General features: G+C 41.8%; 1 protein-coding gene and 1 non-coding gene across 3 annotated transcripts in view; both read left to right on the top strand.

Moving 5' to 3' along the window:
- Positions 1-15,660, top strand: part of Prkci (protein kinase C, iota) — a 56,999-nt gene extending 41,339 nt beyond the window's left edge. The window contains exons 8-17 of one of the 2 annotated variants that reach the window (XM_006535411.4): positions 766-942; positions 1,370-1,467; positions 1,949-2,035; positions 2,288-2,423; positions 4,362-4,449; positions 6,611-6,736; positions 7,802-7,881; positions 9,393-9,482; positions 9,892-10,007; positions 13,110-15,652. In XM_006535411.4, the coding sequence (XP_006535474.2) occupies positions 766-942; positions 1,370-1,467; positions 1,949-2,035; positions 2,288-2,423; positions 4,362-4,449; positions 6,611-6,736; positions 7,802-7,881; positions 9,393-9,482; positions 9,892-10,007; positions 13,110-13,197 (1,086 nt within the window). In that variant the 3' untranslated portion in view covers positions 13,198-15,652. Of the gene's footprint in view, positions 1-765; positions 943-1,369; positions 1,468-1,948; positions 2,036-2,287; positions 2,424-4,361; positions 4,450-6,610; positions 6,737-7,801; positions 7,882-9,392; positions 9,483-9,891; positions 10,008-13,109 lie in introns of both variants that reach the window. The other variant, NM_008857.3, reaches the window with a different exon arrangement.
- Positions 1,886-1,948, top strand: Mir7008 (microRNA 7008). The gene has a single exon (NR_105975.1). It is a non-coding gene; the product is annotated as a microRNA 7008 (primary transcript).
- Positions 15,661-16,609: the final 949 nt, after the last annotated feature.

Raw genomic sequence — 16,609 nt, forward strand, 5'->3', positions numbered from 1 at the left:
GTACCCCTTGGATCACCTTTGCCTTCCTTTGCTCTCCTCCCAGCTATAGAAACAGACTCTTGGGACATGCAAGTCTCTGCCGTCCTGCATGGCACGTAGATGCATAAACAGAACAGTCTCCCTTCGTTTTACCATTTCCATTGTCTGTCCACTGCTCAGTCTCCCCTTCCGGTGGCGTTATTACCATGCGTTATGAGGAGACAACTGGCCCTGCTGCTGAAAGGCTGTCATCCCACCCCCTCAGGAGGCTGAGGCACAAGGATAACTTAAAGGGCCTTCTGGCTACTGAGCCAGCTGGCTCAGAGCCTGCCTGGCAACCTAGTGAAGACCTGTTTCAGATTGAAAATTGAAAATTTGTTTGGAGAAGTGTTTAGTGGTAAAACACTAACTTAGCATACATGAGATCCTGGGTTCAGTCTTTCATATCACATAAAATACATAAAAATCAGTTCCCAGCATTGCATGAAAATGTGACAATGTAAGTAAATAAACAAGTTAAGTGCATGACCAGTCGCCATGCGGAGTCACATGTAACTTTCACTGGAAGAGACAGTGCCAGTTTTTAATCGTGACTTTACACTGCCATCAACAGTAAAGTTCATCATGTCTCTTAAAGATCGAATGTTTTGGAATATATATGCGAGAAAAGAGTTAAGAACTGAAAATATCTTTATGTTAAGAAAATACCTTAAAATCATCCTCATTAGAACAGTTTGTTAGAAGTAAAAGTTTTTAAAAGGTTGTTGCTGTAAATGCTCTCCACAGGCAATGAACACCAGGGAGAGTGGTAAAGCGTCGTCCAGTCTAGGTCTGCAGGATTTCGATTTGCTTCGAGTTATAGGGAGGGGAAGTTACGCCAAAGTACTGTTGGTTCGGTTAAAGAAAACAGATCGCATTTATGCAATGAAAGTTGTGAAGAAAGAGCTCGTCAATGACGATGAGGTAAGTGTGGGGCTGGGGGTGGGGGGGGATGGTGTCACTGTTTCTAGACAGACCTCACGTGCGCGAGACTCTTGGTGCAATCCAGAGTACCACACATCCATGTACACATGCACACGCACACACACACATACTATTTCAGTGTTTGTGGGTTACTTTCTAGGCACATGCTTTAGGTAAAAGTAAAGTCAGAGCATATTATCATCAAGGGAAGTATCATTTGAGCTTTCCTTGCTTTCTAGACTATTTCATAATACTGGATATTTGTCAATGGTATTCTCTCTTTGTATAAGGTTTGTTTCATGACAGTGTGTGGTTTTGATATTTAGTCTGTTTGGTTAACACTTGTGATCATTGACTTGCTAGGAACAAATTTATTATTAGTTTGGGTCATCTCATTTGACACAGATTTCTCTGATATTGTAAATAGGATATCGATTGGGTGCAGACAGAGAAGCATGTGTTTGAGCAGGCGTCCAATCACCCTTTTCTTGTCGGGCTGCATTCTTGCTTCCAGACAGAAAGCAGGTAAGGCTAAAGGATAACAAGTGTCATTAGGTGTCATACTTTTTGGCATGTTATATAAGAAGACTCTGTTTCCCATAATTCTTGAAGTAGGAGGACTACTTATAATTTCCTGCTACAATCAGTGATACCAATTTAACACCAGTCACTCATAGACATATAAGGAAGAAAAAGGGAGCGGGGAGGGGCTCTTCAGAAGCAGCAGTAGCTAGCCAACCCTTTACGTATCCTCCGGATTCTCGCCTTATGACATAATGTCTCATTACCTGAAGTGACATTTAAACATGACTCACCTAGTTCCTAAGATTGCAGTGAAACTCCTAAGAGTGGGATCGATTGGTGTAGAAGTAGAAGTTGGGTCACACCGGGTCACATGTGTCCACTAAGGGCAAAGGGTGAGTCATCTCAAGAGCCTTCATGCTGCTCTGTGGGAGATGCCAGGAGCCGTACGACTAACTGACGTGTGCTTCTTGCCTCTTCTCAGGTTGTTTTTTGTCATAGAATATGTAAATGGAGGGGACCTCATGTTTCATATGCAGCGACAGAGAAAACTTCCTGAAGAGCATGCCAGGTAAGTGTTTTGTTTGAGTTGGATTTTTTTGCTCAGGGCTGCCTGACCTTTTATGTCTGCTAGTTGAAAACAGTACATAAACAAGTTATCTTGTTACAGTTTATTCTTTGTAAGTCATGAGGTAGTTAAGTTACATAATATATTATATCTACCACATATTATTATAATCTGTTGTTTGTGTTTATTATGTGTTTAGGGTTTTACAGATGGTTATTATTCATAGCAAGGCCATATTTTTTTTTTCAATTTAAGGTTTTACTCTGCAGAAATCAGTCTAGCACTGAATTATCTTCATGAGCGAGGGATAATTTATAGAGATTTGAAGTTGGACAATGTACTGCTAGACTCTGAAGGACACATTAAACTCACTGACTACGGCATGTGTAAGGTGAGAGACCCCCTGGATGGCTTGTAACCTGTCAGCTAAGTAACTTCACACTTAGATGGGAAGAGATCACTGCCTTGTTGAGGATGTCTGAGAGTTCTGGTCTGAAGACAGGTGTACTCTCTGGCCATTTGGCCACGTGGAGAACTCCATGTCTTCTGTGATGTGTGTTATAAATGGGCCACTTTTTAAAAATTGGTTGTAGCTTTTTTGTTATACTTTTGAAGAAAATTTGGAAATAACATTACCTACAGTCCTGTTACGTTAACACAGTATTTGCATGCCACCTTCCAAGCTTTTACCATTTATCAGACCTGAACCTACTTTCACATTTTTCCTAGGCATCTTTTATATTTAACTTTTAAATCTCTGACATACAATGTGACATTCAATCAAGTAAGCATTTTACTTTGTCTCAGAATATGTCTACTAATCTCGCTATTTTACTCCTTTGGCAACAGTGTTTTACTTAGAGGTTTGATCTTTTCCCACAAAATGTCTAGAGAACTATTCTACTTATTAACCCTGTCCTAACAAAACATGTGCGAGTGTGTGAGTGTGCGCACTGCATCCCCATCCATCAGGAGGAGGTACCGTAAACACACACATGGTAATGAGGATTTAATGTCACCCTGCACACCTTATATCAGGTAGTAAAGTCATGCAGTGTATACAACTCAAGACCGTTTTCCTGTCATGCACCTTAAGTCATTCTCTTTGTAACTAGGGAAGAGGGTTAAGTCACTGGACCCCCTGCATGCCTCATTTGTATTCACGATGCCTTTTTGCTCTGTCATGGTTTTCCATAGTGTTCTTCTCTCTGGTTTTAAAACTCATCACAATAATAATGGATTCTTACAAGTTCCAAGGGCAAATGAAAAGCATGCAGAGTATTAATCTGCAAGTTAGAACAGTGTTTTGGATTTTTTTAGTCACAATCTGAATGTTAGTTAAAATTACAGGTAGCTTGAGGAGGCAGAGGCATGGTGACACACCTCTATAGGGTGAAGCAGGGTGATCATGAGCTCAAGGCCAGCGTGGACTGGACAGCAAGAGTTTGCCCACCGAGCCATCTTCCCAGCCTGGGAGGAACCTTTCTTTCATGACTTCTGTCCTTCCCTTGTCCCCCAAACATGTATGTCCATATTTATACTGTGATGTGAGTATATGGGACACATTTGGTGGTTGGCTTGGTTTTATTTTGTCTTTGTTTTGGTAGGTGTTTCTGTTTGGCTTGGTTTTATTCCTTAGAAACAAAATATTGGTGTGTAGCTGAGATTGACCCTGAATTAACAATCCTCCTGTTTCAGCCTTCCAAGTGCTGGGATTACACGTGGACCACCATACTTTTTTAAGTCGTCTAAAAATCACTGTTTATTAGTTATTGGTGTATAGGGTATGTTTTCTGAATGTTGAAACCTCATAATCAAAGACCATGAAATTTTCCTACTGTGTTCATTTTTATTCTTTTTTAGAAAATGTTAGTAGGTATACAGAAACTTATATTTGTTACAGCTCTTGATGGGTGTTCCATTTATTGTTGGGTTTTCTCTACTTAGTTTATTTGTGCATTGTTCACCTTCCTACAGCTATTAAAATATCAAAGCAGAAGACACAGTCGGTAGGAAAGAAAACATCACAATGTCAACAGTCATGAAGTAGTCACTGTAGTCACATGATCTCTGTTTTCATAGTAAATTTTAATAAATGTTATTTTAAAAGCAGTTTTATGTTAACTGAATTGACTTTAGCAACGTCTAAAGTGAATACGTTTTCTTTTACTCTGTTTAGTAGTGATCACTGTTCCTAGTGACGCTGTTCAGGTTTAACATATTGCATATACATGCTGAGTTTAGACACATGAAATGGAAGAGGTGAATGTAAAATGGTGTTGTCTCTTATCTTTTCCCCGTCTTCTCCTTTCCTTTTTCCCCATGAAAGGAAGGATTGCGGCCTGGAGACACAACCAGCACTTTCTGCGGCACTCCCAATTACATTGCTCCAGAGATCTTAAGAGGAGAAGATTATGGTAATAAATTAATAGGTGGTATTTTAGGTGTTACTATAATTGGTACCAACTACAACATAAATAGTATAGCATTTTAATATTCACTAATATATAAGCCTTCCTTAGTTCAGTTAACCTACGTGGAGACCCTCAGATTCTGAAACTGGACCCATCCATAAAAGGTTTGACATTTGGGAGAATTACATTTAAATAGTATTTTACTAGTGACAAGAACTAAACAGTGGCAAGAACTTGGTAAGCAGTTCACTCTAAATTCCCTCACAAGCCTTCTGAGGTACATGTTGACTTATTTGACAAAGAAGGGAAGCAATGTACAGAAAAGCTTAAATTATATGCCTGGGTCACAAAAGCCAAGGCAGTGCCCAGGTATGCAGGTACGTATTAACTCATCGGCTATGTGAATCCAGGGTCACGAACTTCAGAAGATTGTTCAGATTCAGGGGATATTTCCCTTAGTGTTCTAAAAGTTCCTAAAGGCTGGGGGCCTGATAGGTACCAGGAAATACCTACCTTCCTTCCTTCCTTCCTTCCTTCCTTCTCTTTACAGAGTTAGGGTGTCTCTACATAACCCTGTCTGCCCTGGAACTTGCTCTGTAAACAAGGTTGGCCTCTAACTCAGTTCCTCCTGCCTCTGCCTCCTTAGTGCTGGGATTTAAAGTATGGATCTTTGGCGGCCATTACTTTTCTTCACATTTATTTTTATTAGTTCTTTTGAGACTTTCCTACAATATATTTTGATCACATCTACCCTTTCCTGTTCCTCCTGTATGCCCCCACTGCCAACTTCCCTAATCCAGCTTTGTCTCCTCCTCCTTTTTACCCAGCTAGTCCATGCTGCCCTTGTGTTCTTGGATCTGTGGACTTCCACGGGAGCATGGTCAACTTGCAGGGAACAACTCTTTTAGATAAAAGTTCCTCTCCTGTAGCTATCACTTGCCATAGCCCCGCCTGTCCACCTCGCTTACCATGCTGGGATTTGGTCTGACTTGAATTTACACAGGGCTTGTGCATGCTATCCCAGTTTTTGTGAGCTTGTGTGTACAGCTGCCCTACTATGTCTGGAGACATGTTTTCTTATGTTCACCCTCCACCTCTGGTTGTTACAGTCTTCCCCCTTTCTACAATGTCTCCGTATGCTTGGGAGAAGGAACATATATGTTGGGAGAAATATTAAAAAATGAACCGGCATGTTCCCATTCTTGTGCCTCTGCCTCAGCGGCCTGACCAGCAAAAATATCTCGTGGAGACTCTCTGACCTGGAGTTCCCAAAACATCTTCACCCAGCTCGCTAAGTTCCCACTGGCGGATATCTACCATGACAGCCCTAAGCTTCAATCCTCCAAGGCCTGTGTAGTACACCTCAGGCAAACCTGTGCTTTGCCACCAGAAGAGCCGATGCTTGAAGGAAAACGCAACACAAACTTAGTTCAGAAACAATTGCTGGCACAACAACAAAAATCCTAACTTGTAAGCCTTATTAAATCTAAATCCTCCAGTGGCAAAATCCTGACAGATCTGCCATTGAATCTGGGAGACACTTGTAATTACATCTTGTCCTCATGGTATCCCTGTCCAAAAAGACCTAACTCTTTCCTGCTTCCTCTTCTTCCTCCATCCAACTCGGAAGTCCCTCCTACTCGCCCAGTGATTGGCTCCTTTAATCATTAGGGGGTTGGTTCACAAGAAGTCACCTGAGTATGACTCACTCCTCCCAGGAGAGTGGAATTAGCATCAACATACAAACAGCACCAGGCTCATCCACACACATACAGATAGTCATTTTAGGGTTGCTTGGACCAAGTATCTCTGTAGTTTTTAGTGCCTACCATATTATTTATACTCTAATTAGACTTTGCTTTTCCATTATGTTTACATTTCCATCTCATGATAAAATAAAATTTCTGGGAGGCTGGAGAGATGGCTCAGTGGTTAAGAGCACTGACTGCTCTTCCAGAGGTCCTGAGTTCAGTTCCCAGCAACCACTCACAACCATCTCTAATGGGATCTGATGCTCTCTTCTGGTGTGTCTGAAGACAGCTACAATATACTCAAACACATAAAATAAATAAATAAAATCTTTAAAAAAATAAAAAATAAATTTCTGACTGCTGGATGTTCACACATGCAGAGAAGGTTTATTACTTTAAACTTCTCTCTAAAGGCTTCAGCGTTGACTGGTGGGCTCTTGGAGTGCTTATGTTTGAGATGATGGCGGGAAGGTCTCCGTTTGATATCGTTGGGAGCTCTGACAATCCTGACCAAAACACAGAGGATTATCTATTCCAAGGTAATTTGCAATACTTCGGGGAAATTCTGTGAATAACCTAGAGCAAAGTAAGGGCTCTCAAATTAGTATTCTCAGTTAAAAACAAGGAGAGTAATTTGGACACACACCTGACTTCATGATAGTTTGGAGAATTTTTAGATAGTCCCTTCCCACTTCTCTAGCCTGTAGCTTCGTCTGTAATTTCCTTCCCACACTCAATTCATAACAAAGCATTTAAATGTGTCGTCATACATGCTAGAACAGGGAACTCCTGGGGAGATGGAGGCATCTGTTAGAGACTAATCTCTGCACATGAGCCCCAGACTTAGTGCCCGGGTTCAAGAAAAGTGGAGTGTGATTGTGATCCAAGAGATCACAGAGCTTTGCTAAGGCCTCCTCAGGGAGGGAGTGTCATGGTGAGGAGTGCTGACAGTCAACAGAGCAGAGGGAGGAGGCCAAGCACAGGACCTCTACCAGAAAGTGTGCAGCAGCCACAGAATTCTGCACCTAATAGTTAAGACCCTCACAGGACATGAGGAAGTGTTCCATAGAATAAGGAACCAGAGTGCCTGCCATTAAGACTATAGAAAGAGAATGCAAAGTGCTAATGAGCTACTGTTTCCTGCCTGTGCCCCTGACAGAGATTTGAGATTGAGAGTAACTGCCTGGTACTGATGAAGGTTCGGAGCAGTGGGAGGTCTTCGGGACTGCTCGTGGGGGTTGAAGTTGACAGGAGCTTTGCAGAATAATTTCACATTTCCCAGTACAGTTCTGTGTTACATATATATGCAAACACTTTACAGTACTAACTTTTGTACCTCAGAAGAGCCCCGTGAAGCAGGGATTGTTTTTATTGAGGCACACTAAGTTGGTAAAAATAAACCAGGCTTGTAAATAATAAATGCAGTACTAAGGCAAGGGGCCAGCTCTGAGAAGGAGAGCCAAAGGCAATGCATGAAGTGTTGCACTTATGCAGATGATGTATATTCTGCTAGGATGCCTTAAATAGCTTGGGATTTAAAGAAAAAACTTAGATTCAAGCCACATAAACACTAAAAATGATACTGTGATTCTTATCTTTTTAAGTCATTTTGGAAAAGCAGATCCGCATCCCGCGTTCTCTGTCTGTAAAAGCAGCAAGTGTACTGAAGAGTTTTCTCAACAAGGTAGGGATGATGTGGACACTCTTCTGTGCTTTCTTCCCTGAGGAAGCAGAGCGCCTTGTCGGCGGAGGCTCAGGCGCTGGGATGTTTCAGAGCAGGGATATGTAACTTTCCAGTTAGAACTGGAATTTTGTTTCATAACCAGACACAGGGTCAAATCCTGACCTGATTATCCTTGTCATGTGGCCAATATCATTGATTTACCTCCAGCTTGACCTTTAAATATAAATGATACACACATATGCTCTCCTCAGTGAAGGAAAATGGAGTCTGTAATTTGTTATAACTGCATTTTTAGCTGTGTTTCTGTATCTTTAGCCATAAAACCGATTTCTCACCAAGTGGCCAAGAATGTTCTCTATCCATTTCATAATAACTCTGTATTTAGATAAAATTCAGAAGAAATGGAATGAGATCCTAAAATGTAAGCATCATTCAGTTGCTTGTGGAAATTGGTAAGCCAGAAGCATTTAGGTTCTAAGATTGTGAATTTGGGATTCATAAAATTTATTCCAAATAAATGAAGGTATAAAATGGGTTACCTCTGTGGGCACATAAGGATGAAATTAATAAAATTGGAAAATTGCACCTAGTGAAGATGGCTATGTTTTTATCATGTGTATGTGTGTGTGGGTGTTGTGCCGGTGTGTAATCTGTAGCACATGCGTCACTGGTGCCCAGGAAGGGTAGAAGAGGGCACTGGATCTCCCGCACCTGGAGGTAGACATGGTTGTAAGCAGCTGTGGGTGTTAGGAATCCAACCTGAATCCTCAGGAAGGAGCCATCTCTCTGGCCCCTGCTACAATGTCTTAAATATCTTGGAATTTAAAGAAAAAACTGAAAGCTTTAAGCCACATAAAAGCTAAAAATGATACTGATTCTTATCGTTTTCATCGTTTTGGAAAAGCAGATTTGCAGATATTTACACGAGGGAGGGTTTAAACTGGGACGCTTCTGCACTATGAAAAGTGAAGTTGAGAGATGCTAATGTATAAAATAAAACGCCTTTCACCCAGAAGAAAACATTGTAATCCATAGAGCAAAAGCTAAGTTCCAGCCTCTGCCTCGGTCCAGTGATCAGATAATTCTGTGTCATTGTCTTAGACAAATTAGGATTTGTTGCTGCAGAGGCTTTAACGATGAGCTAAACATAAGTGTGCTGTAACGTCCAGAGGTTGCTGTAATTATTAAATTATTATGCTGCCCTTGTTTTTCCACATTCTTTAGCAAAGAGTGATGAAGTACTCTACCATTTTAAAACAGGGTCTTATGTAGCCTAGGCTTGCATTCTAAGATTCTAAGATTCTAAGATTCTGGGTATGCCCCACCAGGGCTGGTGACGTGGTGAGTTGATAAGAGCCAGGAGGAAACCTTACCTGCTGTGACCTCTGAATTACTCACTTGGCTCTGGACCATGCTTTCTAGAAATAGCTAGACATTTCAACTTCACAAATGAAGCCATCATAAAATAGGAATTATACTTGTCTAATTCCTGAACACTACTCTTGCTATAGGACCCAAAGGAACGATTGGGTTGTCACCCTCAAACTGGATTTGCTGACATTCAAGGACATCCATTCTTCAGAAATGTGGACTGGGACATGGTATGTAAATTTTATTTTCCTAGCTTGGGTTTTAGTGTAATCAAAGTCCAATTTTTATCATGTTTATCATAAGTTATTGAAAAACTAAGATATTATAGCTTAAGTAACTTAAAACTACTCTATAGCACTTATATAAAACTTAAGAAACAAACAGAATAGTTAATGTACTGGAGGAGGTCATACTGGGGCCAATAGCAATGTTCCTCTTACTAAGATTTGGCTGTGGCTGCTGATCTTGTGTAGCAGCATACATGGTGAGACATCAGAGAGCACATCAAAGTGTGAGGGGCAGTGTCCCAAGTGCACACCTCGGCTGTCGTGAGGGGCAATGTCCCGAGTGCACACCTCGGCTGTCGTGAGGGGCAGTGTCCCAAGTGCATACCTCAACTGTCATCTGCATGTCTTTTAGATGGAGCAAAAGCAGGTGGTTCCACCCTTTAAACCAAACATTTCTGGAGAATTTGGTTTGGATAATTTCGATTCTCAGTTTACTAATGAACCAGTCCAGCTCACTCCAGATGATGAGTAAGTAATTATACACACTAAAAGTGTTCTCAAGTTTCTTTTGAAATCTCTGAAACCTTAAAGCTATTTAATTGTTTATGAAATTATTCTATGGTTTATACGTAACCATTACATTGCTGGGTATTTGAATCATTAGCTGTTAAAATCTCTCTAGCAACGATTGTATCTACTAACTTGTATGGTTGTTCCAGTTCTCTCAGCAGCCTCGTAAGGTGGGTATTGTCATCTTCACTTTACAGATGAGGAACTAAGGCTCAGAGAGAGAGCAAGAGCAGGTGTCAGGGCTCACACCTGGGCTGACTGACCACGGCCTGTGGGCTGCATGGCTCCATTCTAAATATGCCATCTCCTCTAGTTTCTGGGTGTCCCTTGTAAGAGTGACAGCAAGTTTCTCAGTCTAGCCAGCAGGGGTCAGAATGGTGTCTCTGTCGCATCCTTTAAAAATGTAATTTAAAGTGATTTGAGATCATTTTGATTCATTCTCTTTCTCCCTCACTCTCTTCCCCCAAGATATATTCTCTTATCCTAAGGGGCCTCTGCTCCTTGGCATTCACTTTCTTTACTTACATCTTAGTCCTAGCGTCCTTCAAAGCTGTTCCTTATTATCTCAGGTTCTGAAGCCTTCTCTCAGTGGAGTGTATGTAATCATTCCTTGACTTTAACTGTAAGAATCGAGACTTCTCTGATGTGGCTTGCTCCCTTCTCAGATGAACTCGGGCAACTCTGTGTCTCAGGACTGTCCCTACTATCTATTCTGGGCCTTATTTCGCCTCCTGCTGGGGAAGAGCACTCTTCTGGAAGCACTGCTGTCCCACCACCATCAGCCACCACACCATTTGCGTCTGCCTTCTCCTTTGCCAGCTGTCTCATTGCTTTACCTCTGAACACTTTCTTCCTACCTAAAAGCACGCTTAGTTTTGCTTTTCCACAGAATCTTATCCCCTTTTTGTTATTTAATTCTTTTCATTTTCAGACATGTAAAGAAGTAGTTAGTGATGTTCTTACTAAAGAGGGGTAAGCGGTGTCTACCAGACTCTCTCTCATCAGGCCAGTGAGCATTGGCTGCCTCATATGTTCTTACCACAGACGCTTGCCTCTTAAGCTTTGCCAGATCAGGCTGGCTTCTTACTTTCCAAGTTTCAAAGCACTGTTTGGCTAATCCTCTTCTCCCCTGGCATCTGTAGAAGGTTTGACATCCTGAGCAGTGCCAGTTTCATCTCTATAACAATTGCCTGTTATCTTTTTCCCCTTTGTATGTCACCAGGATGCTCTGGGCTCAGTACCTGCCAACCCTCTTTGCAATATTCAGTTTGTACCTTAGAGGCTGCAGCAGGCCCTGTATGGTAGATACTAGCTGTTTAGTGACTACTGAGTAGGCAAATGAAGCAAAAGGCATTGCGCTAAGTGCTAGATGTTCACGGGTGATCAAAATAGTGTGGTTTCACACAAAGCTTTCTGTCTAGTAGGAGAGCTGTAGCAGTCATTCCCCACAGAGCTGTGTGCTAGAAAGAACAGGGAGTTCATAAGAGATGCTCAGTCCATGTCCTTCTTGCCAGCTGTGCACCCTGCTGTAGAATTGTATAACTTCTCTGAGCCTGTTCCTTCTCATTGTCTCTACCTCACAAGGTACCTATGAAGAAGTAAGTGCAAGATGGCTTCTGAAGCCTCCTACTGCCCCTCCGCAGCTCTCCTGAGCACTTCCATCTGTTTAGCATCTCCCCTCAGATAGCTTGAGTCTAAGAACCTTTGTCTACTAGCCTTTGTCTCTCTCTGTTCTTTGCCACTCCTCATGTCCGCCCATTGCCCCGCCGCCGTCTGCTCCTGTAGTTGTTGACATCTTTCACTCCTCAGATTCTACAGTGCCCACTGCTGATGGGCTTGCGTGGTTTCCCTTTAACACTTGATCTGAGCTTCCTTTTCTTATCATGTTGCCTTAACCCTAGATCCAGACTCTTGCAAATCAAACTAAAAATGTAGTGCCTACTAGCTGATTGCTTCATGCCTTTACCATGTTATTAGGGCTTCCGTTCTTCAGCCCTTCATCAGAAACCTTCCAGGTAACAGCTGTCCTCTTGCCTGGCATTTTAACCTACTCATGCCAACAGTGCCCCGGCACTGGTCCTGCCTGACTTTTAGGCATATCACCAAGAGACAAAAGATGTTTGGAGCAGTCCACCATTTACCATTCCCTTACAGCAGGTGTCACTCTCTCTGTCTTGTGTCTATTTTCCTCTATCGTTTTATCAGTTGAAATGATCTCATTTATTTCAGACAAACCTGAAATACAGCTAGGTCTTTGATTGGTGGAGGTGAAATACCTTATATAAGCATCATTAGCGGTTTTTAATCTAGCCATGGCGTTCTGCCTGGTATCACCTACCACTTAGCACCCTTCTGTTCCTAAACTCTTTGATTTTCTTGCATTTCTAACAGTCTTTCAAATTCCACTTCTATAATGAATGCTGATTTCCTTGATTTCTGCAGCTAAATGTCACCCTCCCGGTATAGGTGTGGTTAGCTCACACTGTATGAGATTTAGCAGACAGTGGGGTTTGGGAGATGGGCAGATGCTTGCCATGTAAGCATGAGGACCTGAGCTCAGATCTCCAGCAGCTGTGTAAAGCCACGTGTGATGGTGCATGCCTGTAATGCCAGTACTCGGGATGCGATGGAGTTCGGTACCCTCGAGTGAGGTGGAGAGTGATCAAGGAAGACTCTACAAGTGTGTGTACACAGATGTACTTGCATATATATGTGCGTGTGCACACGTGTACACACACACAATTTATCAGATAACTGCTTTCTCTTAAGACTTTCCTGCATGAGGGGCCATGCTGTCTGTAGCTCTGTGCTTTGCATTTCTGCCTTTTAAAAACCCTCAGTCTGATTCTGGACCCTCTCGGTTATAAGGTTGGTTGCTTGTAGGGCTCTTAGTCTTCTTGTGAGGCTATTGTTTTTCCTGATTCTTCTAGAACCCACTTTGTGATTAAGAACTCATTTTTCCACAGTAATGTCATTTAGCCTTATGTTTTCAGTTGTATTTCAGTTTGAAAGATGAAGATATCTTGATTATGATAAATATTTGTGTTTTTCTTTCAACAGTGACATTGTGAGGAAGATTGATCAGTCTGAATTTGAAGGTTTTGAGTATATCAACCCCCTCTTGATGTCTGCAGAAGAGTGTGTCTGATTCTGCTTGCCGCCATTCAGTGCATGGATATCCACCCGTCAGCCTGCTCACAGTTAGCATTTTATGTTGCCCCTGCAGAAGTCGCTCTCGGTATCCTGTTGGAGACTAGGAATCATACAGATAAATAGAACTAAGAAACAGAAGCTAGCTTCCTGACAATCATGTCGACCCTGCTTATGCTTGCTCTCCAGACACTCCTAATGAGGAAGGACGGTCTTTGTGTAAAGGAAACAACACAGCTTGTCAAAGAAAGCCTCTGCTGCGTTGTGACACTCGACGGGATGACATCATCAGTCTCCCACAGTTGTTGTCACTTTGTGTTAAGTCATTGAAGGCTTAATTGCGCAGTGGAGGGCCATGCAGAGTAGTGCATCTGCTAGTGTTACTGGTTGCCGAGGTCCCTCAGTTTAAGATTTCCTCCTATAAATAAATCTTCTCATTACTTTGGGTAATTAATAATTATGAATTGGGTTCTAAATTATTAGCTGTGTTTCAAAAACTGGCACAGTGATTTATTTATTTGTTTTTAATTTTTTAAAATTATTTTTACACTAAGGGGTTAGCTTCTGAGCTTGCCTTTTCAGTGAAAACTAGCATGCTGATGTGTGTTCAGAGGCAGGATTCGAGAGTGGCAGCTGCTCACATACAGGAAAAAGTAGACGTCTAAAGTAGCTACAGAAAGAACGATTGTAGCATTTTCTTTCTTACTGTAGAGTAAATCCTACAGTTGGTGTTTAAGATTTGATGTAAATAATGAGGAGGCTCTCACTTCTTAGCCAGCTTAGAAAAGCATTCCGTTTATTCAGGGGAAGCGGAGTGAATATATTTTTATTATTATTTAGTATATGGGAAAATAAATTATCTTCTGAGTAGAATGTCTTAACTACTTTTGGTTCCTTCTCCAGAGTACATTATCTGTACTTTGACCTTTCGTGGAGTCTGCGGTGAAATTCAAGACCAATGATGATGACCACGGATAACTATGTAACACACACACACACACACAGTTCCAGCTCTTCCTGAGCTCCTATGTCATAGCTAACATGTGATACAGAGTGAAATCCATTTCAGGGCAGGGTTCCTCAGTTCTCTACACTATTTTTATTAACAGTAAGTAGTATTTAGCAATCTCTTATTTAAAGAAGTACCGTTTTAAGCACCATTCTGCTGTTTATTTTAAATATTTTTATATAAAGGACTTTAAAATGATCGTCTAAATAAGCTACAGTTGTCAAATCAGTAAATTTAACTTTAGGAACGCCGCGCAGTGCTGAGCTTGTGATGATTTAAAACCTGTAGGCATTTGAAAATCACTTGGAGAATGCTACGTTTCATTAGAAGTGTGAGTTGTGTCAAGTTTGTGTCATGCATTTTCAAGTAATGTAAGACAGAGAGCAGTGAGAACCCCCATTGATAAAGCCAACAAGGGGCCATCGAGGCCACTTGCCAAAACCTGAAGACCTGATGATGCCTGCAGCCCACGGGCTGGTGGCCATGGCGCGCGCAGCCCTCCCCTGCAGGACATAAATGCGAGGGAGCAGACCAATAAGTGCAGTGCGTGCGCTGACACATTTCATGTTGAAGTGTGTGTTTCCCCTAAGACCTGGAACAGCTGTCTTAATCTAAAGGCAGCATTCACGCCCTAAGCTGCTAGGAGCTCGGGGGTGTGTATGCTGTGACCTAAGTGGTGCTCTCCCTTGGGGCATTTTAGACTGAGAGCTGTTGAAGTGCACAGTGTCCAGCCTGCCTGGGACTCTTTGGGGCTTTGTATTCCATTTTGAGAAACTTTTTCTTCAGGTTATTCTTTTTCTTGTGGCCATATTTCTTATTGGAGTGTGAGTCTGTGTTTTTTTGTGAAAAACATTTTAAGAAAGGATAACCAGTGAATTATCATGCATTTGTCAACAAACTTAGATGAGTAAATTCAAGTTGTATGTCTTCCCTACCCTCACCCACAACAAAACCTGTACATTTTCTGCCAATAACATTTAAATGATGAACAGTTTTCTGTGATAAGGTTTTAACCATAATTAATGGTGGTCTTTGTTTTTAAATCTTTTTTTTTTCTTATTGTTGTTAACTAATAAGACTTACTATGTGTGTTTTATACAGAATTATTACAGATGATTTTAATTCAGTTCTAGTTTTCAGTCCTTAAGTGCCATGCAAACTCTCTGTATGTGGTGGAAGCCTCCTTCTCTCAGAGTCTCCGGGGAGACAGGCAGAGGGATGGGCGCTTGGTGTCTTAGACACCACTTATGTTGCATAAGCTTGTGATCAGATCGGTTTATCACATGCAGCTGGATGGGTGTCTAGTTATCTGTGTCCCTGTTGCCAGTACTTATTTAGAAAATTGTTTTAATTTTTATCATGTAGAACACTGCCTTGTTCACTATAATGTAATCTGTATTTGTATAATTTTTTTTACATTAAAATCTTTAAATAAAATGTTTAATACCTATGAGGAGTGGACCATTTTCAACTTAAAAACAAATGTTCCGGGCTAGAGAGATGGCTCAGTGGTTAAGAGCACTGATTGCTCTTCCAAAGGTCCTGAGTTCAAATCCCAGCAACCACATGGTGGCTCACAACCATCTGTAATGAGATATGATGCCCTCTTCTGGTGTGTCTGAAGACAGCTACAGTGTACTTGAATAAATAAACCTTAAAAAAAAAAAAAAAGCCGTTCGTGGTGGCGCACGCCTTTAATCCCAGCACTCGGGAGGCAGAGGCAGGTGGATCTCTGAGTTCGAGGCCAGCCTGGGCTACAAAGTGAGTTCCAGGACAGCCAGGGCTAAAAAGTTCCAGACCAGGACTGTGAGCATTTGTTCCAGTCAGTAATTATTTCTGTAACTCAGACAACATTTTGGTAAGGAGGACTAAAAGATTCTAGTACCTTTTAACTTGTTCCGCTTTGGGTCTTTTCATGGGAAAAACAAGAAATCAACCGAACAGAGAACATTGTGCCATACTTCTAACTGAAGCTTATTCAGTCCTTCTGAGCAGGTCATCCTGTGTTAGGCTTCACGCTGATCTATTGTGTTCCAAAAGGCTGGTGCTTCCTCTCTGGGTAATAGCCGATATTAATAGCGCGTGCGCACACACACGCAGCACTCACGCACATGCACACACATGCGCACACACACACACAATCTTCTCCACACCTCCCCCTTCTCCCCTGGGCATTGCATCCTCAGTGCTTCCCTGTACTTACCCTGATTGCACTCTTGCTCAGAACAGTTCCAGACAGCATTGGTGAGGTTTCCAGGCAGGAAAAGGATCTTGGAGTTTTAGGGGGATTTTGTATCTAAATCATTGAGTCACTGGGACAGCCAGCTTCCTTCCCCCAAAAAGGTAAAGCCCATCTCCAGCCCTTGAAGCACTGACAGCTTGTTTCTGAACACCACCAAGC

Source organism: Mus musculus, chromosome 3 (genome assembly GCF_000001635.26).
Source record: "Mus musculus strain C57BL/6J chromosome 3, GRCm38.p6 C57BL/6J".
Taxonomy (NCBI): Eukaryota; Metazoa; Chordata; class Mammalia; order Rodentia; family Muridae; genus Mus; species Mus musculus.